We start from the raw sequence: 26,786 nt of genomic DNA, 5'->3' as shown, positions 1-26,786 counted from the left end.
CAAAAATAATAACTAAAAATAATTACACAGTCACCGGGAAAGTGGACCTTTAAAAAGTCACAACCATTGTGTTTAACCCAATTCAGAATCTTTTTCTAATCCCAACCCTACCCAAGAAGATCCATGAAATGAGCCTCACTGCCCTCTGCCTCTTCTATGTGGATACTGACTACCTGTTTTAGGACGTTAATAGAAAAATATTTGGACCCTAAATTATATTCACATTTAGACTGTGTCCAGAAATCAATCATAAACTCATGTTAAGTATGGACAAGCGGTACTTGTAGTGCTTTGAAACTTGTTCAAAAAGGTTCTAAACTGATCTAGTTTTAGCATCTCACAAACCGTACTTGAAGGCAGCATCGTCTGCGCGTGCAACTACCATCATTCTCATATCCAGCTCCCGTCTGACCGCTGGCGGGGTGTGTCTCCTGGAGATAGCGGTGGCGAAATGAACCAGCGTCAAGTGAGCATCAAACAGACAATATTGTACCGGAACTTGAACCTGTATTGATGAAAATAAAAGTACTGGCTTGCCTTTAACTGTAATTAAACTTTTAAATAAATGAATTTGAACTGAAAGACATCGACAAATCTGCAGAGTGTGAGATCACAATTTAAACTAAACTTGTAAAAACTTAGATTTTTGTGCTACATGTGCATTAGAGTTCAGTACTTATTTAATAAGAACTCACATTTAATTGTTCTTTTCACTCGAAGGGTGTGTTTGAGGCCATTGCTCTATGCAGGACAGTCAGTTGTTACTGCCGAGACAGTGGAGATACGGCTTGAATCACTGTCCCTGCCAACTGCAACCTCTTCCTTTGGAGTGCAACAAGGGTTATTAAGAGATCCTCATATCTTATTCTTTGCAGAAGTACGTTTCAGGATTTAATACTGTTGCACAAAAAATAAAATGAAACTGAAACCCTACTGCAGATTCTTTCAGAAAAATAGAATCTTCCAAAACTCCCACTAATATTCAAAATGTCCTTTTTTCTACATAGTTCTGTCTCAGTAATCAGGGTTCCTTGTTTCTGAAAGGTAAAGGCCATAATGGGCTGCAACTATCTGTTGATCTCCCCACCCAAGAAAAATTACATTTTAAATGAAGAAAAAATAAAGTAAAAACAATAAACATAAAAATAACATTTAATACAATGAAATGAGACCCAAAACTGAAAAAATAAGGGGGGGGGGGGGGGGGGGGGTATATTGTCACCCCCCCAACTACATTTATAAGAAATATTAAGTCGCCTGAAAAAGAACAATAAAAACTAAAAGACCACAAAAGAAAGTGTAAAACTGAAGAAAGAAAAGCAAAAAAAAACAAAACACAAGCAACGATCAAACTGAAATAAATCTATAAATAAGAAAAAATGAAGAAAAAAAAGATATTCAGTATGGGGTTATAATCTAAAATATATGCAATTGAAAAAATAACACAAGAAAATTAAACAATAACTTTCTAAATCTGGTATTTGATGTTGAAAAAATGCACTGAAAAAGTAAAGAACAAATCAGTTTTTAGGTTTTTCATTCAAAGACATGTATCTTTTACTTTGAAAGTGTGACCGGAAGTCCGTCTCAAAGCTGCTTCGCACTTGTCGCCGACGAAGTGTGAAGCTGTAGAGCTCGCGCCTCTTCAGACTCAGACACCTTGGAGACAAGAAGACAGCGCGAGCACGACTCACACGCGGACGTATAAAATGCTGTTGAACAACGAAACCAGTCTGACGAGTCGGGCTCTGGCTAAATTCTAACATTACTCTGCGAGCAGAAGAAGAGCCATGAAGAAACACCTGAGTCCTACGAAACAGCATCAACAGCCGCAGCCGCCACCACCGGCTGAAGTTCCAGCCTGCGAGGTGACCGTCCAGCAACTCAACGAGCTCCTGTCCGACGGCAACGGCTTTTACAGCCTACCGACACAGCACTTCAACGAGGTCTTTCCCAGGATATACATCGGTAACGCGTGAGTCATTCACCATTGAATCTAACACGTGATGCCGTTGTGACACTGAGAGACACTCCCTACACATACTCCGACCAGACGCGACCATGACAACGGTGTCGCATGTCGGTTAGCACGCGCGCACGAGCGGTGGTCCTCCGCTGTCATCATCATGGAGGAAGCGACAGGCGGTTGTTGACAACAGATAACCCCGAAATACTAGCCTGATTTCAGGGAGAAGTCATTAGCCAGACAGTTGATTAACAGATAACACTGCAATATCACGACTATCTGTCAATATATAATATTATTGTTATTATTGTTATTATTATTACAAATCTACGTGTGATCCTCTTTACCTTTAAAGCAGAGGAAACCAACGAATTCAGAACACGAAGGACGAAACTAAAGAGGTGTTTTTACTCAATGAACCCCTCTCTGTCATTAGTATCATTGCCATGTCTTCATCAAGCCGCTCCCCTTTCAGTCCCGCTGGGCTGCAGGAACACAGCAACCGTCACCACTCTTCCCCCACCCCCCATCTTTCATTTATTATATGAAAAGAAGAAAAACATTTTCTCTCAGAGCAAATTGTGGAAAAAAAGAGATGTGAATTCTTAGTCTAAATTGTGAAGATGCTCTTTAGACAGGAATAAACAGGAATCTAGTCAATTCATGTCATATATAAGTTAATTCAGCAGTGTCAAACACATTTTATCTCTTCCTATTAAAAAGGATTTCTTGCTCCCCACCATAACCAAGTGTTTGCTCATATGTCATTGTGTGATCTTTTGGAAACTCCTGCATATCTCTTTAGGCTGGCGCTATGTTAATAAAATTATATTGCATTAATTCCTTTGTTTACTTATAATGTTAACAAGTACACTCACCTAAGGCAAATGGAAACTGCAAATGACTGCAGCTAAGATACTAAAAGGAGGTCATGTGTCACATTCCTTGCAGAAAATGAATTCATATTTAATATTTTTCCTGCCAGGTAACTAATTAATCAGGTAATCTCCCATCTCTGTAAAGAAATGTGACGTATATATGTGTCTTTCTCACAAAACACAACACCAAATTATTTGCAAATACAAATCTGTGCATTAAATAGTTGATTGTAAACATCTATTGGAAAACGTCTAAGACTGAACACAGGCACAAACCAGACCAGTGCTTTCTTTGTGCATAATCAAATCATGGAACAAAGGTAATAGAATTAACTTAATAGCAGCAGTATGTTTTTTTTTTTTTAAATTTATTTCTTCCTGTAAGAGATGCTGTGCACACACACACACACAGACCCACACATGCAGCGTATATGGAGTATAATGTATATTTGTTTATTAAACAGGTCTGCAGCTGAACCATAAATCCATGGTTGTTTGTTGACTTGGTGCTATTGGCTTTGTAATGAACATGCTGACTGTTTAGGAATTTACTACCCAGTGTTCCAGTAAAGCCAGTTCAGATTGTGTATGAGATGTACTGTAAAATCTTCCCACTGAACCTAGAGATAAACAGAGACGGTCCTCGTCTCACTACTGGTATTGCTATTTTGGGCTTTTTCTTTGCCTGTAATAGCTCTTTTACAATACACGCATCGCAGCTCTGAACTTTTCCAGACCTTATTCGACACAGCTGCATGTGGGGCTGTTGAATTTACATTAATGTGTTTTAATCTGCCAGTTCTTTACTACAAATGTAAGTTATAGTCTGGTGAATTTAAAATGTCTATTTTATATCTTACATGCTCTATCCTAAGAGCTCCCTTGCCTAAACCATAGTATTTCCAGTAGTGATAAAGTGGACTGTCTCCTACTGTGTGCTGCATGTGAGAAAAAGCAATATCAGATAATATCCTGAACTGATTCTTGCCAGTTGCATATGCATAGTTTATGAATATTTTATGCACAAATCTGTGATTCCCCAATGTTTTCTTACCTGATTTGGTTGTTTGCATGCTGTGAGGCAGTTATTAATACTATAACATCTCCTGTGGCAAAATTTTAATTTATTTACCAATAAAGCATTGTTACCTAGCAAGAAGTTCCTGAGTTCAATTACACCACCAGGCCTGGGTCTTTCTCTGTGGAGTTTGCATGTTCTCCCCATGTTTGCTTGGGTTCTCTCCGGATACTCTGGCTTCCTCCCACAGTCCAAAGACATGTAGTTAGTGAGATTGGGTTAATTGGTAACTCTAAATTGCCCATAGGTGTGAATGTGAGTGCGAATGGTTGTCTCGCTATGTGTTAGCCCTGCAACATAGTGGTGACCTGTTCAGGGTGTACCCCGCCTCTTGCCCTAAGACAGCTGGGATAGGCTCCAGCCCCCTGTGACCCTGACAAGGATAAGCGGAAGAGGATGAATGGATGGATGGATGAATTAATTGTATGCACCATCAACAAGGAGGTCCTGGGTTTGAATCCACCTGAACAGAAAGCTGGAACCTTTCTGTGTAAGGTTTGCATGCTCTCCCTCTGCATGTGTGGATTTTCTCCAGTACCTCTGTAATTTGAAATTGGCTGTAGGCGTGAATTAGGGTTGGGCGATATGTAAAAAATTTTCCAACCGGCAATCGTCAGTCCAGTAATCGACAATGGGCAACATATTCGCGCATGCGCAGACTTGATGGGCGGAGCAATGTAATCATGGGGGGACTGATTTGCGCGTTTACAACACAGAAGAAGTCCAAACATGGACGAACTAATTTCCCAAAAAATTAGGGCTGTCAGCATTAAGGCGTTAATGCAGCATTAACGCGGCTATCACGATTAACGCAATCAATTTTTTTAACGTGCTCAACCCATCTGGAGCGCAGAACAAACAAACTTTGGACAAAATGCCCGAAATACGTTGACAGAGACATTTCAGAGATTCTGACTCAGTCTGCGCTCCAGATGTTAATTGTTAATTGCATTAGTCGTGATGACGGCGGGTTAACGCTGACCGCACTAAAAAAAATTATGAAGTCGCCAATTTGGGATTTCTTTGGCTTTAAACCAGATGAAAGAAGTAAACCTAAGGATCTAACCAAAGTGGAGTGCCGCTTGTGCAGACGTACACTGTGAGCAAAGGACTCTAAACACGACTAACTTGCATGGACATGTACATGTCCGCCATCCGCCTGAGTATGCTAGGCTATCACCAGCTTCTGCAGGTCCATCAACAAGCATTTGGGTGCACTCTGAGGAGGGTGCATTTGCTTGAAGATAAAAGAGGGTGCTGTTAAAACAGCGCTACTATTTTTTTTCTGTTTGACTGCTTCTATTAGCGCCATCATTATTAGCAAAGTTACTCTTAAACACCTTATTGTTGTTACTCTTATTCCTCGACTGGTTGGTGAGTGGTTGCTGGCAGTCTCTAGGTGAAACTGGTCACAATAATGGTCCTTTGGTCATTACCAGATTGCCACAGTTTTGTGTAGTTTGCATGGAAAAGTGGGCTAATTTGCAAAAAACCTCTTTATGTGTTTAAAGTGTAATTTTGTTGCTATTAAAGAAACAAATTTAGTTTCTTTTGCATATATTTTGCTGTGTGGTAATGTATACCAGCTTTTACAGAGCAGCTCTTAATGCCACCTTTATGGATTTGTGGTAGAGAGAACAGATTCAGGGATGCCTCAAAGAAACTTGTGGGTTCAATCACTGCCAGTAGAGTGGTGGAGGAGCCGAGCCGGACAGAATACAAGCACATTACTGTAGCTCAGTGCTACAACACAATCAATCTGGATGTGCCAATCTGTCCGGCCAAGTCTCCAAACAAAGTGCTGGCAGACCTGCGCTCTGCTGAAGCTGATCAGAGAAAACTGTCAGCATGAAAGAGCGACTCTAAAGTGCTCTCAGCTTTATGACTTCTTTTGTCGAAGAGATTTTGATGTCTGATGAACAAACTAGGTTTGAGTTTTCGGTGGGGGGTAATTACTGAGCTATTTTATTTTAAAGCATATCTTAGAGCTTAGAAAAGCTTGATAGGACAGTGTAACATAATGTGATATTACACATATCTCAGGCAGGGAGAGCCGGTATTGATTGTTGATTAAAGGCTATGCCTTGTCCACAGTTTCCACCTCTGGGACCCAGTAATCCTCCCTGCTCATCTCATTAGTTGTACCTCGTTATAAATCAAATTATGTAGCTGGCCGGTAGAAATCCATTGGATGAAAACCAGTGCATCTATTAACACAAGACTAGCATGTGGTGCATCTCGCATACGCGTTTTTTACGGCGCTCGACTTAAATTAGAAAGAGATCTGTCCTTGAAAATGTTCATTAAACTTTCTTATCATAGGTACCCTCAGGAATTGGACCCATTAACCATTTTTAGGCTTTGATATACAGTTGCCTGTCAGATTTTAATTTTTTTAGGTCAAGACACAGTTTCATTTACATAATAACTGTTCATTTAAGATATACAGTAGTCACTCATGCTGACATTTGTTGGGAAAATGTACAGCATTGCTTTCCCTTCTTTATTTTAATTTAATAGAAAAATCAGGGATACTTATACAGCTGCCAAAAAACATCCCATTTTCGTACTCTGTAAGGATTTAACATTTTCAACAGACCATTAAATTGTAAGTTCATATTTTTTTTGTACATACATACATTCGCTCATTGTGCATCACTTTAAAGCTCACAGCTAGTCGCTTGGTTTCCTACTTAACCCTCTAACTTATTTATTACCTGTTCATTTGTCAATTAACAGTATTCCTCACTCTCATTGGTAGTTGCATTCAATTCTCAGATTCCGCCCACTTCACAATCACAAGAAATTATTTTGCCTGTAGTTACCTGCCAATTGCCCATTAATACAAGTTTTCTTAGTCTTTGAACTCAACTGGAGTGACAGTTCTTTCCTACGTTGGTGTTTTGACCACACATCTGCATTTGTTGAGTCTTTCTGCTGATTTATTCAGTTCTTTCACTTAAAATAATGTATACAGCAGACACTCAGTAAAAGTTTAAAGTCACTAATTCAATAAACAAGATGTTGACTAGAGCAGCACCTGTGTTTATTGAACTAGTCAATGTTTGCATCCATAAATGGATTATGAGTCTACTTTGCCAGCTTGCAATGTTTTCAGTTCAGTTGTAGTCAGCACTCTTAAACCACGGTGTGCAGCTTAGGGACTTAAGGTGTGGTTGTTTGCTTTGAGAAACGCTCTGGCTCTTTGTGAAGCTGGTCTTTAATAATGGATGTGTTGGGACTGCAGATCCCAGGGTAAGGAGGCCGGGACAGGCCCGGCAAATAGGAAGGAAGCCATCGGCTGTGAACCCAGTTGAACCTACTGTGCCTCTGCATTGTGTTGTGTAGAAGTACAGTATAGGCCTTTACACACTACTACCCTTTACACACAAAGAGATACGCATGCCTACGCTTTACTTGCTTCACTTTTTTTTGCATTGAAGTGCTCATAGTGTGCATGCATATTGAATCATTTATGAGCACTAGCTTAGTCTAAATATACACAGACTTTTTGTGAATGAAATGAAGATATTATTAATGTGTAGCCTGGATTTCTGAATCTCTGCCCTGTAGCTACGATGCTAGCAGACAGGCTGCTTCATCCCTCCTCCTTTGGTTGCAAAGTAACATTGTAGCAGAATTTCTTGTTAGGTATTGGGTTTTGCAGCCTCCACCTCTAGGGAGCTGCCCAGGGTCACCTCACCTTGCCTCCAGGCTCACGTTGACGTTAAGCCTGTATAGTAAAGCTTTGTCAGAGTGAACGATTTACAGATTCGTGAAAATGGTTTTAAAATAAAAAACAATACATATATAAACTTATATCATGAATAGTATTTGTAAGGCAGGCTACGAGGTCATTATTGATCTTAATTAAATGATCTTGATAAAACTGTCACTCTTGTCCTATTTTGGGGTGACCGTGGCTCAGGGGGGTTGGGAAGCGTATCTGTAACCGGAAGGTCGCCGGCTCGATCCCCGGGCTCTCTGTCCTGGTCGTTGTTTCCTTGGGCAAGACACTTTACCCTATCGCCTATGGTGTTGGCCAGAGGGGCCGATGGCGCGATATGGCAGCCTCGCTTCTGTCAGTCTGCCCCAGGGCAGCTGTGGCTACAACTGTAGCTTGCCTCCACCAGTGTGTGAATGTGAGAGTGAATGAATAGTGGCATTGTAAAGCGCTTTGGGTTCCTTGAAAAGCGCTATATAAATCCAATCCATTATTATTTGCTATGGATCCCTCACTTTTCTATGTGTTATACATAAAGTACACCCCTTTCCTTTACAGTGTCAATTTCACCTCTTTCTAGAAGCACCTAAAAACATGCTTGCTGTTTAGTTCAGCTCCAGATGAGATAACTAAATGAGAGAATTCAATTAACAAGCTATGTCTAAAATCATAATGAGAAAACTTTATTGTCCATTGCAGTGTAGTAGAAATATGTCTTAAGCATAAGTGTATGCAAATAAAACTGCAGATATATGAACAAAAAACTTTATAAACAACACATACCAAGGCAGAATTATTACTCACAAAGTTTAATCTGTGGAGAATTGACTGGTGCCTTTATTTCTGGATTTCTCAGAGTCTCTCACCCATTTTCACTCCAGTGTCACTGTGCAGATTTCCTAAGGCACGCGAGCTTCCACCTGGGGCTTTCTTCGCCCCCCATCTGTAACTCCAGACATTTAGTGATGGCAGCAGGCTGGCAGACTGTGTTTATAGCCATAAAAACACCACAATGTCAAGAACCACCTCTTTTTTTCCTTTTATTTGTTTTTAATTTTATTTGCATTTAAAAATAAGGTCAGGGTAAATGAAATTCAAGAACTGCATCAGGCTTATTAAGTTAATGATTATTCATGTCAAATTATCACCATAATATCAAACAAAGTAATCTTTAGCAGACTTATGACCAATGAAAAATTATGTCTGGCCTCCAAAACAGCTCACACTAATTTCAAAGTATATTTGATATTATTTGTGGTAGTCTTCATGTTCCTCCAGGTAATTTCCTGTTTTACGTTGAAGTTTAGTTGTTTAGATGTGCCTTATTTTGGTTTTAATTCATGCATTTGTTCTTTTCCCTCTTTTGTGATTGTCATTACTTTCACCTGTTTGATTGCATCCACCTGTGTCCTGTTCCCACCTGTCTCTTAACATCATTCACCCTTGTGTACTTTTATAAACCTGGCTTTCCCTTTAACTTTGCCACATTTTCTTCCGGCTTCCTGTACCTATTTTTTGGACTTCTTTTTAGCTGTTGGACTTTCTGTATTTTTAGATTCTTGTATTAACTACTTTTTTCTCTTTTGTTTTTTTTCGCTACCCCGTGCCATGCACTTGAGTCCAAAATCAAAACTTCCTTAACACAAAATTTTCTCTAAGAATCAGTGACATTGCATAAATACTTATACTGTAGCTGCAGTGTTTGTCCAGATGCTTACCAAAGCTTTGGTGTTATCAGTTCTCCTCATGTCCCATGCCTAGCTGTGATCTTGTTAGATCAGCTGCTCTCAATGCCAGCTAACATACGCTCATGGCTCAGCTGATAGGTTTCATTGCATCCCATTGACAAATCTAACATAAGATGTGCTATTTGCACTGCTTTGCTATGCCCATAGGTGCTGGTTCTTCTGCAAGCTACTTTGAAACCCACCTCCAACCACTCATCACTAAATCACCAAATACAAATGACTGCAGATAGAAATAGCAGTCATCTTATAAATATAGTAATCTTTAATGAAATATATTTTGCTTGCATCATAACTTTGCCATATCATTGTACAACAGCTTTTATATACTTCCAGTTTTCTTCTCCATTTCTATTTCTTTCTTCTATTTTTTGTGTTTTCGATTATGTGCAATTTCTTTTGTTTTAAAAAATTATGTGCAATTAGTGGCACTAAATGTACCATAAACTTGGAATACAACTTATAACCTAAATACGCAAGGAGGTTTTTTGTTCAGAATCAATGGGCAGTGCCTTTGGCCAGGTTGGATGTGGATGCAGGCATTGGGCCAGGCAGGCTGGAGCAGCCAGAAGCTTGTACTGCTTTGTTATGGTTTGTTAGCTGTGTGGGACTGTTTGCTTTGTATGGGTCTAATGTGCAATAACGCAGCTCTAAAAGGGGATGTGTATTAGAGCAGGAGGTAAGCAGAAACAGATTCATTGTTTCCTGGAAGTAGGGTGAATGATGATGGAGGTGAAAATACTGGAGCAGAGCTGTCTGAGAATAGAGAGATTGTTCTTTTTGTCTGTTGTCCTACAAAAAATAAAATAAAAAAGACAAATACATCAGAGTCTGCAGACTGAAAAATGGACACCTTTATAGGTCCTCAGCAGTTTCAAATGGTGCCCATTAGAGCTGGATTGGACTGGTTGGTGAAGAGGGTAGTACACACTGCTGTATGAAAACCAACCATTACTGAGAAAAAAGACTTTTTGGGGGGGACTATAATCGAACTCACAATGGCTGATGCTTTAGACACTCAAATAGCCAAATTTTCTTATTTTTCTTATTTTCAGCACAGTACAACAAGCTGTGCTTATGTGTTACAGACATAGGAGTAATGCTTACTGACAATGAACCTCTACTTAGATATTCAAGAGAAATAAATAAAATAAATGATCTAAATGATTCCAATATTCATTCAATTAAAACATTTCAGATATATTAATCGTATTAGAGCGCTTCATGCGCCCCACAGGATGTAGGCAGTATTTTAACAGACACCCAAGGATGTTTAGCAGTTTGTTTTTTTTTATCCATCACCTTGACTTCACTTTGTTTTAAACTGCTCAGTAGCTAGCCCAAGCCTAACACTGGTTTACATTACACTGACCAGGTCACTGTTGTGGTGATTACCTGAGAGTCTCATTCTGTAGTGTGGACTGCAGCCGGTAACAGGAGTCCTTGTTGTGATTCTGTAGGAAATCCTGAAATAAATGCGGTTATTTTTGAAAAACAATTATTCCAAACCTTCAAAATGTAGTGCAAGTCTGGCCACACAGTTTACGTTAGCTAGATGAATATATAGGGTAACTGAAACTGTGTTACTTTAGTGTTTAATGAGCACATGTGCTACCGTTAACATGAATGATGGCATGTTAGTGAATTGTATTACATTATTAAATTAAATTTTTTAATTTTATTTTAAATTTATCACTGCATATTTGTTTTTCTTTTCTCACTTCTACCATCTGTAACCTTTGAAGCACTTTAACCCTATAATGCCCGTTGTATCATATTTGATATGAGTTTCTGAGACCTCTAGCTCATCAACATGATCAATACTTGACATAATTTCAAAATGTTATAGACAAAACTAAAATTAACACTGTTGTTAACAAAAAGTTGCAAAAAATGCCCAATGTATTCTATGCGATACAGAAAATATATAATAAATATACAATAAAAATATATCATACACAACATGATATAGCAAAATAAATTGTGGATTTTGTTATAAGGGTTAATAAACATCTCAGTTCCAAAAAAATCTGAATTTTCTGGCTAGTTTTTTGAAGGGTTGGGTCTTTCAGGGTTAAACTGGAAAAAAAGTTGCTGAGCGATTATAGGTTTGATTGATATTTGTAATTAGACCTCGAGTCATGAGAACTCTACTTTGGAAATAAGTTGAGACAAAAGGCACTTTAATGTGACTTTTGTTTGAAAAATCAGTACGAGGGAGCTGCTTTTGTCTCCCAGCAGATACTCAGTATTTGGCTGTTCATCAACAGATGCAGCGAAACACTGTGTGCTGCATGTGGTGTTATTGCGACCTGTTTGTCAAAATACCACTTTAAAAAAAAATTGTGCTGACACACTGCTTTGCTGTATCTGTCAGGTGCTGTTAGTACTGTTATTTGTCTCAGATGTCTTGTTCTGTGTCTGCACATTCATCATTTTATTTCAATTTCAGAGGCTCTGTGAGTTTAGTCCAGTGCCTCTAAATTGAAATTAAATTGTAGACTGGTAAGCATATTTGATCAGTTTTTTCATCTCTGATCATTAACCTCTTCTCACCTTTGCAGGTTTGTCGCTCAGAATACAATGCGTCTGCAGAAACTTGGTGTGACACACGTCTTAAATGTAGCAGAGGGCACCTCCTTCATGCATGTCAACACCAGTGCGGATTTCTACGCTGGCACGGGCATCACCTATCATGGCATCCAGGCCAATGACACAGAGCAGTTCGACCTCAGTGCCTTCTTTGAGGAAGGGGCTGATTTTATCGACAAGGCCCTAGCGCACAATAATGGCAAAGGTGGGGTTATTTTGTCGTTTATGTTTTATCTATTGGACTAAGGAGGTAAATGTTAACTCTTGAAATACATGTATTCATTTTTAGTAGAATATTAAAATAATGGCCACCAAACTTTTGTGTGCAAGTGATCTACCACTTAGCAACAAGTGTACAAAGTGGTAGGACATCCTAACACTTTGCACATATAACGTTGTTGACATTTTTTGCTTGATTTGTAAATGGGGGGGAAAAAAAAGAAGGACAGACTGTGGGATGTTTTTCTTACTTACGCTTATGTGCATTAAACTGTGGACTACAAGCTGTCCAGAGACCAAAGAACTTCCCGTTACAGTCTTGTGTAGCAAAGAAAAGCACCAAATTCTGTTAAATAGCTGTTTGCCAAATTTGTAGTCGGTTTCTTGAGAAAGCACAAAAATAATACATCATTTCTACATTCTTCAGACTATTTTTATTTAGTGAGGTCCTAAAAAGCTGTTCAGGAGCCATAACTAGAGATAACACCCACTCGATGTTTGAAAAAGCCCATTGTTTTCCCTCTATTGACTATATATGGTGCTAGGAAGTCTGTATGCTTATATATACACAGGTAGAGAATATATTGATTGACTATATTACATTACATCAGTATTAGTATGTGTTAGTACCCCACAACTTGGGTAAAACTAGCACCTAAATATATCCAGCACTTCAAAGAAATGTATCCCTTATGCTGGATATTTATATTTATTTAACAAATGGGAGCACTATGCCTTTCTTACTTCAATAGCTCACACTTAAAAGTAATTTGCTCCAAAAGTTGAGACATGAAAACAAGTTCCTCTTGTTGTTTGTCTAACAAGATCCAGTCTTAGTTCCAGTCTTAGTACTCCTCATTGTTGTGGATCTTAAAGCAACAACAGGAGATAATCACAGTGGCCCTGAACACCTCTCGCTAAATCTGACACACTCATGAGTCCTGCTCCATATTCCATTACCCGATCACATCCCTGCACATCAGCATCGTCACAATGTTTGATGTGTAGCACACCTGTAAGATGTTAAACGGGTGCTGTAATACTTTGGGACTGTGTAAAAGAACAGAACAAGTACTGCAGTAAAAAGTTGTAAGAAAGGGGAAGATACAGAAATCACTAGGGAACTGAGTCTTGACTTTCATACAACTTCTAGGTCAGGCATACTATACACCATTTCAGGTGTGCAAACTTTGAATTTTGAATAGTACGAATCAAAAAGCAGCTGTTTCAAATCTGAAACCTAACATCTTAATTCCCCGAATGTTTTTTGTCACTACAGTGCTGTGGTAAATCAAGAATGAAGAGCTCCTGTGGAGAAGAGCGCATAAGAGATTTAGCATGCCTCATCTCTGCTTGGTGGTTTTGCCGCAGTTTGACATTTGTGCATTGTGCCACATTAAGTGTGACATTTTGTGACCCTCAGCTGTAAGCTTGGAAAAGGTCCAAGGTCCAGGATTTTAATGAGGAACTGCACTAATGCATTGCTCCTGTGAGTTTTCCATAATGAAGACACAAGGTTACAGTGTGCAGATCTGTGTATTTTCCTCCAATCAACAGAAAACCAACACATTAAAACTGCAATGATAAAAAGTAATTTAACGGCATCAACTGTGGTGATATGGAGAAATGGTTGGATTCATGATCTAGAATTAAAGTATGATAGATAATAATTTATGCTGGAATGTATATTTCAGACAAAATGTATATTTTTTAAATTAATTATTAATTTATTATTTATAGTTATTTAGCTTGACAAATTGAGGGCATGCAGGGGGTGGAGGGTGCTGCTCCGTCTGCGTAAGCAGCCATTGAGACTGTATCGGACATGCCTCCTTGCTTTGATTGGTTGTTTTTAATTTGGGTGTGGTAGTTTCTTGCAGATCACGTTTGAAGCACTGAGAGGAGCCTTAAGAGCCTGATGCTTTTCTTTTCAGTGGCTCATGCAATGCAATGAAAATGTGTTGCTGCACCGAGCAAGTGGCAGGACATAGTTTAGGAGCTTTTTTTGAACGCCATAGTTCAACAAATTTGGAGTGTGTTGCCAATAAAAAGGAGGCATCCTGCTGGAAAAACTTTTAAAAATTCTGCCTAATCGTTCTGTCCTCTGCAGCTCCATCAAACAGTAGGCTGAACCTTTAAGGTCAAAATGATGGAATGAATACATGCCCATACTTTTGCACCATGCATGAATCAAGTGCCTGGATCCAGAAGGTTAGCTCAATCTGAATTCGTTTATATTTTCCTAAGAGCATCGGGATGAGATTTTCTCATTTTAGTTAGATTTTTGAAGATATGCAAAATGTGGAAGTTTCTTCCCACGTCAAAATTCCTAGCTCCTGATATGATTTCAGATAAACTCCAGGAGTTGATCATTTCTTATTTGGGCCCTGAGAAATTGGTAGGCACATTTTTCCATAGAGCTGAGCATTGTCACTACAAACCTAAAATTACTCTCATAAGTGGTGGAGGCATGCGTGGATTAATATACTGTGCATGTCCTCGTGGGGAACATGCACAGTTCCCCATGAGGAGCATTAACGTAAATATTTTTTTAATGTTGTAGTGAAGGGAACATGATTAGAAAACTGTTTAAATATTTTGTAATTAAATCGTATGTTGTTTCTGTAGATCCAGTGCCAACTGTCAATATGGTGGATGAATAGTATACAAATAGACAAAGAATGGGAGAAAGGGTCAGTCAGGGGGTGTAAAGTGTACATAGCTGTGCCAGTGCTGCAGTTCGGACTGGATGCTAATGCTGCTAGCTTGGTCTACAGGAGGACCGCAGCATTGAGAGAACGATGCTGACTGCACCCACTGACAACTCCTGTTGAGGAAAAGAGTGCCCAACAGTGGATAGAATTTAATGTTTTTCCAACAAATGCAGATAAGACTATTAAGTCTAATAAAACAATAAAATACAAGACACAGTAAAGACTGAGGGATATTGGAGCTGGACAGTGATGGAGCAAGTGAGTTGAGAGCCAAAGAGCGTGTGTGTCTAACAAGAGGATACAGTGGAATTAGAATTGATCTGTGGCAGACATGGTGATTTGGTATTGAAGAGGTCACGTCATTGGCATGGAAGTGTTCCCGGTCGAGTGTGAGAGAGGAGCCAGTCAAAGAAAAAGGAGAGAAGAGGGAGAGAAAGATGTTGGGGATAAAACTATAGTAGAGACAGAGAGAGGTGTTGGGTTTCAAATAAAGTGCAGAATCTGCAGATCTGACCTGAGCCGAGCACATCAGCTGCTCTGTGAAGGTTGCCAAGTTAAATCCCCTGTGGCGTTTTATCCAGTCTGTAATGGAAGTGTAAGTTAGACAAAGGTACACCTTAAAAATGAACACAAACACACAAACTGGCATGAACATAAAAATACAGAACAGTAAACACATATGTATTTTGCACACACAAAGACGACATTGATTCTTTGCTGTGGTCGGGATGTGGGTTCACCTCAGCTGGTGGAAGATGATTGACTTTGCTGAGTCTGCAGCAAAGGTCATGTCTTATATATTCTCTTCTAGAAGCTGCTTTGCTGGACAATCTTGGTCACAGCATATGTTTTCCAACTACTCTAACAATCTCTTATTTTCTATTTATTTGTTTCTGCTTCATTTCCTCATTTTCTTCCACCTCCTACTTTTTGTCCTGCAGTCTCAAAATTACCACGAGGGAAAACTCCTGTTTGTGCTCTGGTGCTTTAAGGACACTGTATACTTGATACGAACCTGAAAAATCATGTTTTATTTCTGTGTTGAATGTTCACTTATCTTAATTTAATGCCCCACATGTGAGAAATAAAAAGAAATAGACACAATATATTTGATTTGATTAATGATTTGCATTAAAGGGGACTTTTTGTGTTAATTTCAAACTCCAAATGTGTATTCTTGGACTCGACTAGAGTAGCTTTGCATGATTCATGGTTTATTTTAATCCTTACTTATCTTGTGGTGGCCCTTTGTACTGACGTTTACTTCATTCTCTACCTGAATAACTATTTTGCCTCCTTTCTGAAAAGCCAGCTTTTTTTTTTTGATTGGCTGTTCTTCACAAACTATATGTTTAAACAGTTAATGGGAGGGGCTTAATTTGTCACAGTCTGTGCCTACGGTGGCCATATAAGGGATAGCCACTCTAATATATTTGGATTAATTAATAACTCAAGCGCACAGCTTTCTCTTAAATCTCAAACTCACTTGCTGTTTAGTTTAGCTCAAGCAAAGATGGCTAAAAGAGTTTTCAGTCAAAAAGATCTATCTAGAGGAAGTTCAAAGAAATCCCAATCAAGACAATATACACAGATCAGTAAGTCCATGACTTCACGAATAATTGTCATAATTGTGATCATAGTTTTTGTGGCAGTCAAGCAGCCTTCTGTAACAGCTGGTCATTGTTCATGAATAAAGATAGCCAGGGCAATCCGACAAGTTTCATTTATATGCTTCTTCCAGTGTCATACCGGGAACAGATATTTTTGACGCTCTTACAGAGTGACAATTACAGGATGTACTAGTTTATGCTTTTTCCTGTGCAGTGGATAACAGATAGCAGAGGAGCCACAATGAGGCCTGAGAAAACTCTTCTATGAAAACTATTTCTCTGTGGTGTGTGTGTGTGTGTGTGTGTGAAACCAGCCTCGCACCATAAACAGCTTTCATCTTATTGTTCTCTGTGTCCTCCAGGGAAGGTGTATGTACACTGCAGAGAAGGCTACAGCCGCTCCCCCACCATGGTTGTTGCTTACCTCATGCTGCGCCACAGAATGGATGCACGGCTGGCGGTGGCCACTGTGCGGCACAAGAGAGAGATCGGTCCTAACGACGGCTTCCTTCGCCAACTGTGCCAACTCAACGAGAAGCTGGCAAAGGAGGGCAAGCTGAACGGGGACCTGGGCAAATTAAAGGCCAAGTGAAAGCTGGAGAGGTGCTGCCCGTCTCCTCCGGCCCTGCCTTTGACTGGCTGCAGCTGCTCTGGTAGACTGACCCCACCCTGACCAAACCAGCACTCATCTAACACATCAGGGGTATTCTGAAGCATACATGCATTTATCTGTGGAATTATTCCTCGTGTTCACACACACTTGCACATGTACATGCTGTTCTGTTTGAATCTTTAGTCCATGTCTCTCACTGCTGTTCTACAAAGAGTGTGATCTCAAAAAAAACCCATCCCCCTTTTTATAACTCCACACAGATTTTGCTGCTCATACCCTAAAGCTCTGAATTCCTCTCATTTCTGAGCTACTTAAAGCATTCCTTCAATTCCCACAACTTAGAAATTTGATATCTTTGCCCTGATTTTAAAATTTTACTTACAAACTTGTAGGAAATAGAAGATTATAGCACAATCATTCCATAGTTTACCACTGCCGGGAATGTCAGTGATGTCTCCGCCAGTAGGAGTACTCTAAATAATTCCAAATAAACTCCTAAATATTGAAAGTTGATGGCCACAAATGATGCAACACAGAGTGGATGAAGGAAAATCCCACATTCCATTAAATCTTAAAAAAAACAAAACAATGACGCCCAGTCGATTCCTAAAAATCCTTAATTCTTCCCTTTGGGAGAAAGATTTAATGCACAAACACAGATGACTCACACTCTAATGCACCCTAATACACAATGTAGCATTTCAGTTAACAGACTCAGGCCTCTTGTTTGACAGCGGTAGCATGAAATTTATCTGCAGCGCAAACGGTTGTCGACAGAGCCGCCGCTGCTGAGAACAGGAAAAGGTCGAGCCAATTAAAAATAATGAGCTGCGTGAGGCGTTCACGTAGCAGCCATATTTAGCCTCTGATATGATGAGTGTTCACTGCAGCTGGATAGTAGCTCAGTACAGTAGATGCAGAAATCTGAGGAGAACGCTGGATCAAATATCTGCTTAAAAACACGAAATGCTTTGCCTTCAATTTGAAATGAGCTTATTGTCATTCCCAGTAATGGGCACATGTGAGTGGTTTTAAAGTATGTTTGTAGCCAGAGGACGGCTTTTCTTTTCTTTTTTTTAATAACATTTTTATTAAAAATAAGTTTAGGTTTGATAATCTTCAAATTTGTGAGACTGCAACAGCATGTTAGGGTCACTAAAGGTTAACAAAAAATAAAATTGAGGCTAATGTGACAAATTTACAAGAAAAAAACTTGTATCTGCCTTTGTTTCTCATGAATTTGTATGTTTTTGTAAAATAATAAATTGTCCTTTTTTCCTGAATTTATGAATATGATTATAATCTTGAAGATTTTGGACTTTTTCTCAGATTGTAAACATCCTTACCAAGCCCCTTACACACTCGCAGTAGCCCTAATACACTGTTGCTAAATGTTCTTAAAATACCATAATCGGTATGTTGTTTGTCAGTAACTCTTGCTTTGTCTTTCAGCACATTGCTTGCCTTTAAAAAATAGTTTACAAAGTGCTTTGACACAATACATATTAAAGTCACATAGAAAGAAACGGGCGATAAGCAAAACGATGACCAGAAGGGAATCCAGTTATGGAATCACACTAAAGCCAAAGTATAAAAATGTGTTTTAAGAAGTGATTCACTGCAGGTTGCATAATTTTCATGTATTGTTACATGTTAAGTCATCATCATGATCTCAATATGGAGAAAATAACTAACTGGGATTATGATTTTTTCCGAAACCCAGCAGCACGACCTCTTGTTCTTAGAGGAAAATCGTAACTTGCTTATCTTTATCAACAAGGCTAAAATACTCCCAAACAATCTACTAGTTATAGTTGCACTTGCCTCCTTTAAACTTACTGAGCTGAAACGATAATTTCCCCTGTAGAGACTGCCCTCCGGTGGTGTTTCTCTGCATTACACATCAAGGCATGACCTCATTTCTGCACCTGTATCAGGAGCTTCTATTTTTTTGATAATATTTTTCTGGATAATATAAAGGTAACACACAAGGCTGTTGCATGTGAATGTAGGTTCTTCAGTTAAAGATGGCAAAATAGTTACTGTTGCACTTTGGGTTTGAGAAAGTGGGTTATGAATATTCTGCTCAGAGGTGTTTAAGATGTTGTTGTTTACTCTGCCACCTTCAAACTAGGGGCCTGTTGTTTTAACTGTCAAATGCATCAGCCAGATGGGATGCCACCCGCTTTCAACAGAAAGATCCAGCCATCACGCCACCAGAGAGTTGCACACTGCCAATTCCCTGACACAACCATTCACTCAGAATCCCAAAACCACTGTTTCATCCACACAGAGGTCCCCACACAACATGTCACTTATCTCACCCCTAAATGTGTGTGTCATACGCTAACTAATACACACACAGGGTCAAATTAGATCACAACGCCTTTTTTTGTTGTTTTTTGTTTTGTTTTGTGTGCACTAAAGCATTGCAATATATGTCAATACCCCATCCGATATATAGAATGTAATCACATTTATATGACTAACAAGGCAGTAGCTGTTACATATAGGCAACTTTAGTTCAGCAGTACATTTTGTATTTAATACTGGGCATAATACTGTAAACTAGACCTAGTGCCAGGAAGGATGGCGATGGAGTGAATTCTTGCACCACATGAGTCCTCAAGTTAGAGAAGTCGCACGAGCGAGATCAGACACGCATAGACTCGTGAACTAAATGTCATGTTGGCAGGATTGTTGTCATGCAAGAGAGGAAGAGGAAAACTAGGTTCTCACCTCATTAATGGCACTATTTATTCCTCCTTTGATATATCTGTATACATTTAAATATATACATGTATACTGTATATACATATTTAAGTGTTGACATATATGAATGTATGAGCAATGTGTCTATAATGTGTAGGTAATGTCAGTATCGTCTTTATATAACATGTTCTACTTGTATGTAGCGCTTTCATTCTTTCTGTTAATTACATGCACATTAATATTTGGATATGATGTGCATGTAAATTGTTCTGTGTAATTGTGGTAGTTCATATCGCAATTGTGCAAAACGTGCTTATGATGGCAGGGTTTTTTTTTTTTTCCTGGTGTAGCCAGGATACTGGGGCATGTAATCATTGTATCTAAGTAGCGTTTTGTACAGCGTAACGTCTTCATATCAGTGCAAATGGATTCATTAAATACAGCAAGATGCAGGTGGCATCATTAGACGCAAGTGACCATCACATCCAAGGATGGACTCATCCCATCACCCATTTCATTTGGCATTATTTCCATCTCTCGCTTTTGATGCTTTAGGATCGATATATGGGTTTGTTTGGATGAGAGTGTTAGTGAGAGGAATATTTTTAGGTGAAAGGAAATAACAGGATCACGTCTGGTGTCCCTCAAACCACTCGTGCTTATGGAATGAAAAAAGAAAGAAAATGGAAAAAATATGACCAAAAATATTGCATAAAAGATCCATGTCCAGAAACTAAAGGGAGGTTTTGAAAAGTGACAAAAGGCATTTAATATAAAACTAAAGATCCACCTTGAGTGGCTGGACTTGGATATTTTATGGTCCTAGTTTTTCAGACGTTCAGACCTTGCAGATCTGTAGTCTTGTTGCTCTCTCCTCTTACGTAAAGCGAGCACAAAGCAGTCAAGCAAAGTGCGCCATTTAATAAGTCAGCTTTTACATTTATATTTTTCTTTATAATTTTAGGTACATTAAGCAGATCAAGATTAAAGTCTCACATTAAATGTTCATATTTCAAAGCAAGCAGTGGAAGTCTACCCAAATTAATCACTTACTTGTTTGAAAATGAAATTTTCAAGAAAGTATTTGACTGCTCCAGCACATTTTTTATGTCTTAAAGTAAAATATCTTCTGCTGTTGGACTGTTAATGATAATTTGGCTCTGGGAAATTACAAAGTTCGGTTTTCACTGTTTTTTCAGAGGCTTTATTGACCAAATAACCTATTGATCAATCAGGAGAACAATTCTCAGATTGATTAATAATGAGGAAAAAGCACCTTCCTGCTCCATGTAGTGCAAGTAAAGAGTACATGAGTCTACAAATATACAGCCAGCAGAGACATTTTAAAGGCCATGTGTTTGTGCTGATTCCAAAACATACACTGAAATGTCCAGTGCTGCTCTGGCCTCTGACTCATTATTGGCCAGGAGGAAAAGTCAGAGAAGGTAATGTTCTCACAGGGAGTTAAAACCGAGGACAAACCCTGCAGAGCGAGAACATAAGTGCGCTTGTGATTGCGGTTCATGCGCAGGTTGTTCCAGTTGACTCTGAGCCCTCTCATTTGGCCATTTTTATACATGTGAAAATGTTTTAAGCAAAGCATTTGATTTCACATCTTGCAAACGCTGCTTCCTCTTGTGGCAAGATAAATCGGGTGCAGTAGTTCAAGTTCCCGACCTTTAAGTATAATTTAGTAAATGCGTCATACCACTCATTCCCATCACCTCATCATGAACCCCACACCACCATTATTGTCAATGAAAAGGTAGTACAGATATACGGCTATATTATGTGTTTAAATTGTCAGTTCCAAGCGACATACGCGACAAAAACAATTTATATTATAGATGATTGGCTTTGCCATCATTCAGATGGCCTGGGGTTTCACTCATGCAACTGTTTGGATCTGCTCTATAATACTGCCCTCCTTCTGAATACACAAAAAGCAACAACAAGACACGGTTTGGTACCTCTTTAAATTTGGGAATTGGTATAAATGTCCTCAGCTCATTCCAGGATGAGGGTACGTACTTTAAAGCATCAACTGCCTACACCGACCTGCTTATCGGGTAACTCATGGAGGGTTTTCAAAGCACTCTGTGGTTGCCCAAACTGATTTTCTGATGCAACTGAAATGACTTTTTGGATGCAATGATGTGAACAGAGAGTTTTTATCATGGCAACACTGCTGGCTTAAACACTGTTCTGTAAAAGAAAAAAACACTGCCACCTGCTTGTTCAACAAATCTACTGGTTTGCACACCAATTTTAATTATTTAAAGTGGACCTATTATGCATATGTATTTTTAAATTTTTTTAGTACTATAACAATGATGCATGCTCATTTTACAACTTACAGTTAGAGAGCTAAAATGGCTCAGTGCAAACAGAAGACAAATGGAGGGGCTGCATCGAGGCTCAGTATGAAATAAATATGGACTGTTTTGAATGAGAATTATGCAAAGCTAATCTACTAAATTTAGACTGTATTTATATAGCTACAGTTCACAGCAACAATTCTTTTGAGGTACTTTATATATTAAGATGAATATTGGCTGCAATATTAGTGAGAGAGCCTCAACATTGAGCAGCAGCAATGGTGAGGAGAAAGAACTCCCTTTTAATAGGAAGAAACTGGCTCGTGGGGGGGAAGAGAGAAAACAGAACAAAACACAAAAGACAAAATCAAAATTAAAGTCATGCAGTTGTGGCGTGGAGACACACAGGACATCGTTAAGGGTCACCTTATTCAATGCCAATTATCTTTCTCCAAAAGGAAACTTTGAAGAGAGGTCCTCTGTCTCCTGAATCCAATGTGCAGGTTCCTTAGCTGAATGGCTCCCATTCAACTTTTAGAAACTTTAGGGACCACAAATAACTGGGGATTTATGCTTCATCGTATCTACAAATATTCTGAAACCCTATGACCTAACCTACACCCTAACCCTAAAAATGAGGCTACAAGTCCCATAAACATGGCCCACAACTACCACGATTGGCCTGTCCAGTACTGTTACCACTCAGCCGTAAAACGCCGATGGGATATTGTCATCACCCTGCCAGGCAGGCGGTGTGGACACCCAAGTTTGTGAATGTAATAAGTTGAGAAAAAGGCAACCTAGGAGTTTCAAATTGATACCATAGATGTATCTGTTAAAAGTGTCAGACAAATTTAAATCTCAGTGATCTCAACCCCAAGATCAAGGTCAGAGGTCAAGTTTTCTGAAAATCTTCTAAATCCGATAACTCAAAAAGGACGTCCAAGTATTTTGAAACTGATGCCACAGGTGCATCTGTATTTTAAAATTTGTCATTAAGAGAATAATAACCATTGCCTCAATATAAGGAATAATAATCACAGTATCAATATAAGGGCAAATATCAGCAAATTCCTGAAGGGGTACTGCCAAACCTGTTGGAATGGACATGAGGGAATGTACAGAGAAGTGGAAAAACTTGAGGGATAAATATGTTTGCCTTTGAAGAGAAAAAATACTGACCACAACAAAGAGTAGTGACGCCAGGAGGGAAAAATGCCGGATATTTTATTTGTTCCTATTGTGGCAGGCACTGCATTTAAAACACTGGGACACAACCACAAGGTAATTAACACACAACCATAAATGCTGCCAGCAATGTCGGCCGCTGGAGTAGTTCATGTCATGGCCTCTAAAAAGACTCACTGCAGAAGTCTAAATCAGATAATACTCAGATAATAATTCAGATATAAGATACCGTAGGATCTGATTGCGAATCCCAACCCTGATACTGAATGATTTTAAGGAGAAGGGAGCCAGTGAAGAGAAGCCAATATGGATCTGGAAATGAGCATAATAGGTCCACTTTAACACATCGTAAGTATTTATAATCCAGTCTCATGTTGTTTGTCTAGGTCTCTTTTCATTTTTATTTATTTTGCCCCTTATGTGAAACCCTGAATTGCCAATCTGAAGCACCCGTTTGTTTAAACAGTACCAGCATCTCTTTGTGGGTAATAGAGTATGTGTTATGTATTATCGAAAATGTTGAAATGCCATTGATATTGATATATATGGTTCTATATTCTGAGTATGTAACAAAAGGCATTAAGACCGTTGTGAATTGCTGCATTTTACTGTAACTGGGGTGTTACAGTGTAAAGATAGGACATTGTTTGATATTTGGGAGTTATTAAAAAAAAAAGTTTGACTTATTTTCTCCTCAAAGTAACATTTAGTTTTTTAATCTAGATTAAAGTTTATTCTTAGTTTCATTAAAGAAGGCTGTTTGTTTGTTTTCATTTCAGAGGGTTTTTTCTATGGTAGGAAATGTGTGACCCACTTCTCCAGTGTAACCAGTGAGTTTATTATCCGTGTTGTTTTTGGATGAGTCACTCACATGTATAATGGTAGTCAGACTAGGGCCAGACTGTAATTGCAGCTCATTCATAGCGCCCGTTTTAAAACCAGAGAGGAGAGGAGGATGGAGGGTTGTTAAATTACTCGACTGGAGCCAGGTAGTTGTGTTTATTATTGCAGAAAAGTACCTTAAATTGACTTACAAATAATTTCCTGCGATTTTCACTCAAACTCGCTGTCCCGTGTGGCGTGTCTCTGTAAGGCAAGAAGCTGCCATGTTTAAGACCTCTGTGACTGACAGCCGATATCTTACATCATGGAAACTCATCTGGCTTCTTGATGTAGTAAACTCCTTCCCTTCTCTTACCCTTCAGGGCGTTCAAACAAACACCGGAAATGACTTGCAAATACCATCTGGCGCAGGTAAGGCGCTGACATGCAGAGCTGTCATCATTTCTCTTCCACTTTGCACTCCCATCCTGATGAACAGCTTAAAGCAAGAGTTTTAGCACAAATGAGCCCACTGCCCGACTCCTCCTGGAGTCCATTACACAGTCTCGTCACATATTTCTGTTGTACAGATATGTACAGATGTTGCAAAGGATGTTGTTGGGATGATGTTGTATTGGCTGTTAATGGGTATATGCACATATATACTGATCGGTGGCAAATTAAAGGAAAAGTGAGGGGATCCAGTGGCTTTGTTGTGCTGTTGGAGGCATTTTGCAGGCATAGTTTGTCCCCTTAATGATATCGTCTCTTCCAGGATGACAGTAGCCCCATAAACGGGGCACAAAGAGTGGTTTGGAAATTATGTGAGGAAACTGTGGCTCATCATCATCCAAATGCCAGTGCCAAGGAGCATTGAAGCGACTCTTGCAGCTCATAGTCTTGCCACACCTTTAAAAGCCACTTTATGTTCTTATTTTTTCCTGTAATCTGTCACCTTTCTGTACATATATATTTGTCACCACCACTGTCATCTCAGCATAAGCATCACAACAGTAACGGCACTCGGCACCCAAAGCCTTACGGAAACGATCGATTCTTTACGATATGTTTTTGAGTTTTTTGTGTATCTCACTTCACACAGTAGGAAGGGACAGCTCCCTTATTATAGAGCGAGACATCGTTGAAGTGCACTTGATTTTAAATTGCAATGTTATTTTTCTTACCTTTGAGAAGTCCCTTCTTTCTTATGTTTAAGAAATAAATGGCTGAGGTATTAACGGCTTTGAGTGGTTTATTATTTTGTCAAACATAACACGATTATTTTAAAGTGACTTTGTTCTCTCCCGCGAGAGAAAAATCATCTGGGATCAAGAGACTGTTGCATCAAAACCAGACAGTGCTAATAATTTATATATAAAATATGAAATAAGCTAACATTGGTAAACAGTGGCCTAAAAAAAACAACCCCACCAAAAAATAACAGTACTTGGATCATAGCTTCTAGGCCTGAAAGGTGAGGCCACAGAAGTGCCTTAAATCTGCATTTATCTTAACTGCCAGCTAGGGGGCGACTCCTGTGATTGTATACAAGTCTATAGGAAAACATTCCAGTTTCCTGATGACTTTATGGGCTTGGTCACTAGCTTCAGGTCTTGTTGTATTGTAATAAGAGCATTATTAAACTAAAGATTAAGGGATGGCCATTGGCTAACAACAGAGCCCTTATTGCTCTGTGTGTTGTACACAAGCAGTTTATTAATAGGCTTAACTGACAAAAGCACAAATTAGGTAATTTGTCCATCCATCCATCCATCTTCTTCCGCTTTATCTGGGGCTGGGTCGCGGGGGCAGCAGCCTAAGCAGAGAAGCCCAGACCTCCCTCTCCCCAGCCACCTCTTCTAGCTTGTCCGGAGGAACACCAAGGCGTTCCCAGGCCAGCCGAGAGATAAAATCTCTCCAGCGTGTCCTGAGTCTGCCCCAGGGCCTCCTCCTGGTGGCACATGCCCAGAACACAGGAGGCGCCCAGGGGCATCCTTGTCAGATGCCCGAACCACCTCAACTGGCTCCTTTCGATGTGGTGGAGCAGCGGCTCTATTCTGAGCCCCTCCCGGATTGCTGAACTTCTCACCCTACCTCTAAGGGACAGGCCTTTAGACAGGGACCTTTTCCTAGGAAGCTCATTTCTGCTGCTTGTATCTGCGCTCTCGTTCTTTCGGTCACTACCCACAGCTCGTAGCCATAGGTGAGGGTAGGGTCTCCCATGGCAAAGGCCGCCCCGAGGCCCGGCGGACTGATCCCCAGCTACCAAGACTAGATAATTTGCACATACTTCAAAATCAGCACAGGGGAAGGGTACAACATATTTATATGTTGAGTCAGTTTTGAGCTGATGAAATATTTATCAATAAATATAAAATATTTTTATTTCAGTTTTTATTTTACTTTAAGCACAAATCTTTTCTTTTTGGGACTACTTTGTTTTTTTTTTCAGTTATTCTTCTTCATTTATTCCAAAAGCTATGAATAAATCCTTTTAGTCACAGCAGGTAAAATGTTAAACACAAAGTATAACAAAATAGACTAAACTTAGCTTGATGAAGAGCTGCAAAAACTTTAAAGCCACTTCTTAAACAACCCTTTGCCAAT

General features: G+C 39.3%; 1 protein-coding gene and 1 long non-coding RNA gene across 2 annotated transcripts; one reads left to right on the top strand and one right to left on the bottom strand.

Moving 5' to 3' along the window:
- Positions 1–1,616, bottom strand: LOC113028107 (uncharacterized). Its single transcript, XR_003273192.1, has 3 exons — positions 1,562–1,616; positions 696–822; positions 1–505 (listed from the first exon to the last, which is right to left on the bottom strand). It is a non-coding gene; the product is annotated as an uncharacterized LOC113028107 (long non-coding RNA).
- On the top strand, positions 1,594–25,417 carry dusp3a (dual specificity phosphatase 3a). Its single transcript, XM_026178104.1, has 3 exons — positions 1,594–1,975; positions 11,956–12,188; positions 16,889–25,417. The coding sequence occupies exons 1-3, from the start codon at positions 1,791–1,793 to the stop codon at positions 17,116–17,118; spliced, it is 648 nt and encodes a 215-aa protein (XP_026033889.1). The 5' UTR covers positions 1,594–1,790; the 3' UTR covers positions 17,119–25,417.
- The last annotated feature ends 1,369 nt before the right edge of the window (positions 25,418–26,786 follow it).

The sequence above is a fragment of the Astatotilapia calliptera genome, chromosome 8 (assembly GCF_900246225.1).
Source record: "Astatotilapia calliptera chromosome 8, fAstCal1.2, whole genome shotgun sequence".
Taxonomy (NCBI): Eukaryota; Metazoa; Chordata; class Actinopteri; order Cichliformes; family Cichlidae; genus Astatotilapia; species Astatotilapia calliptera.
This window is presented reverse-complemented; position numbering and strand designations above follow the sequence as displayed.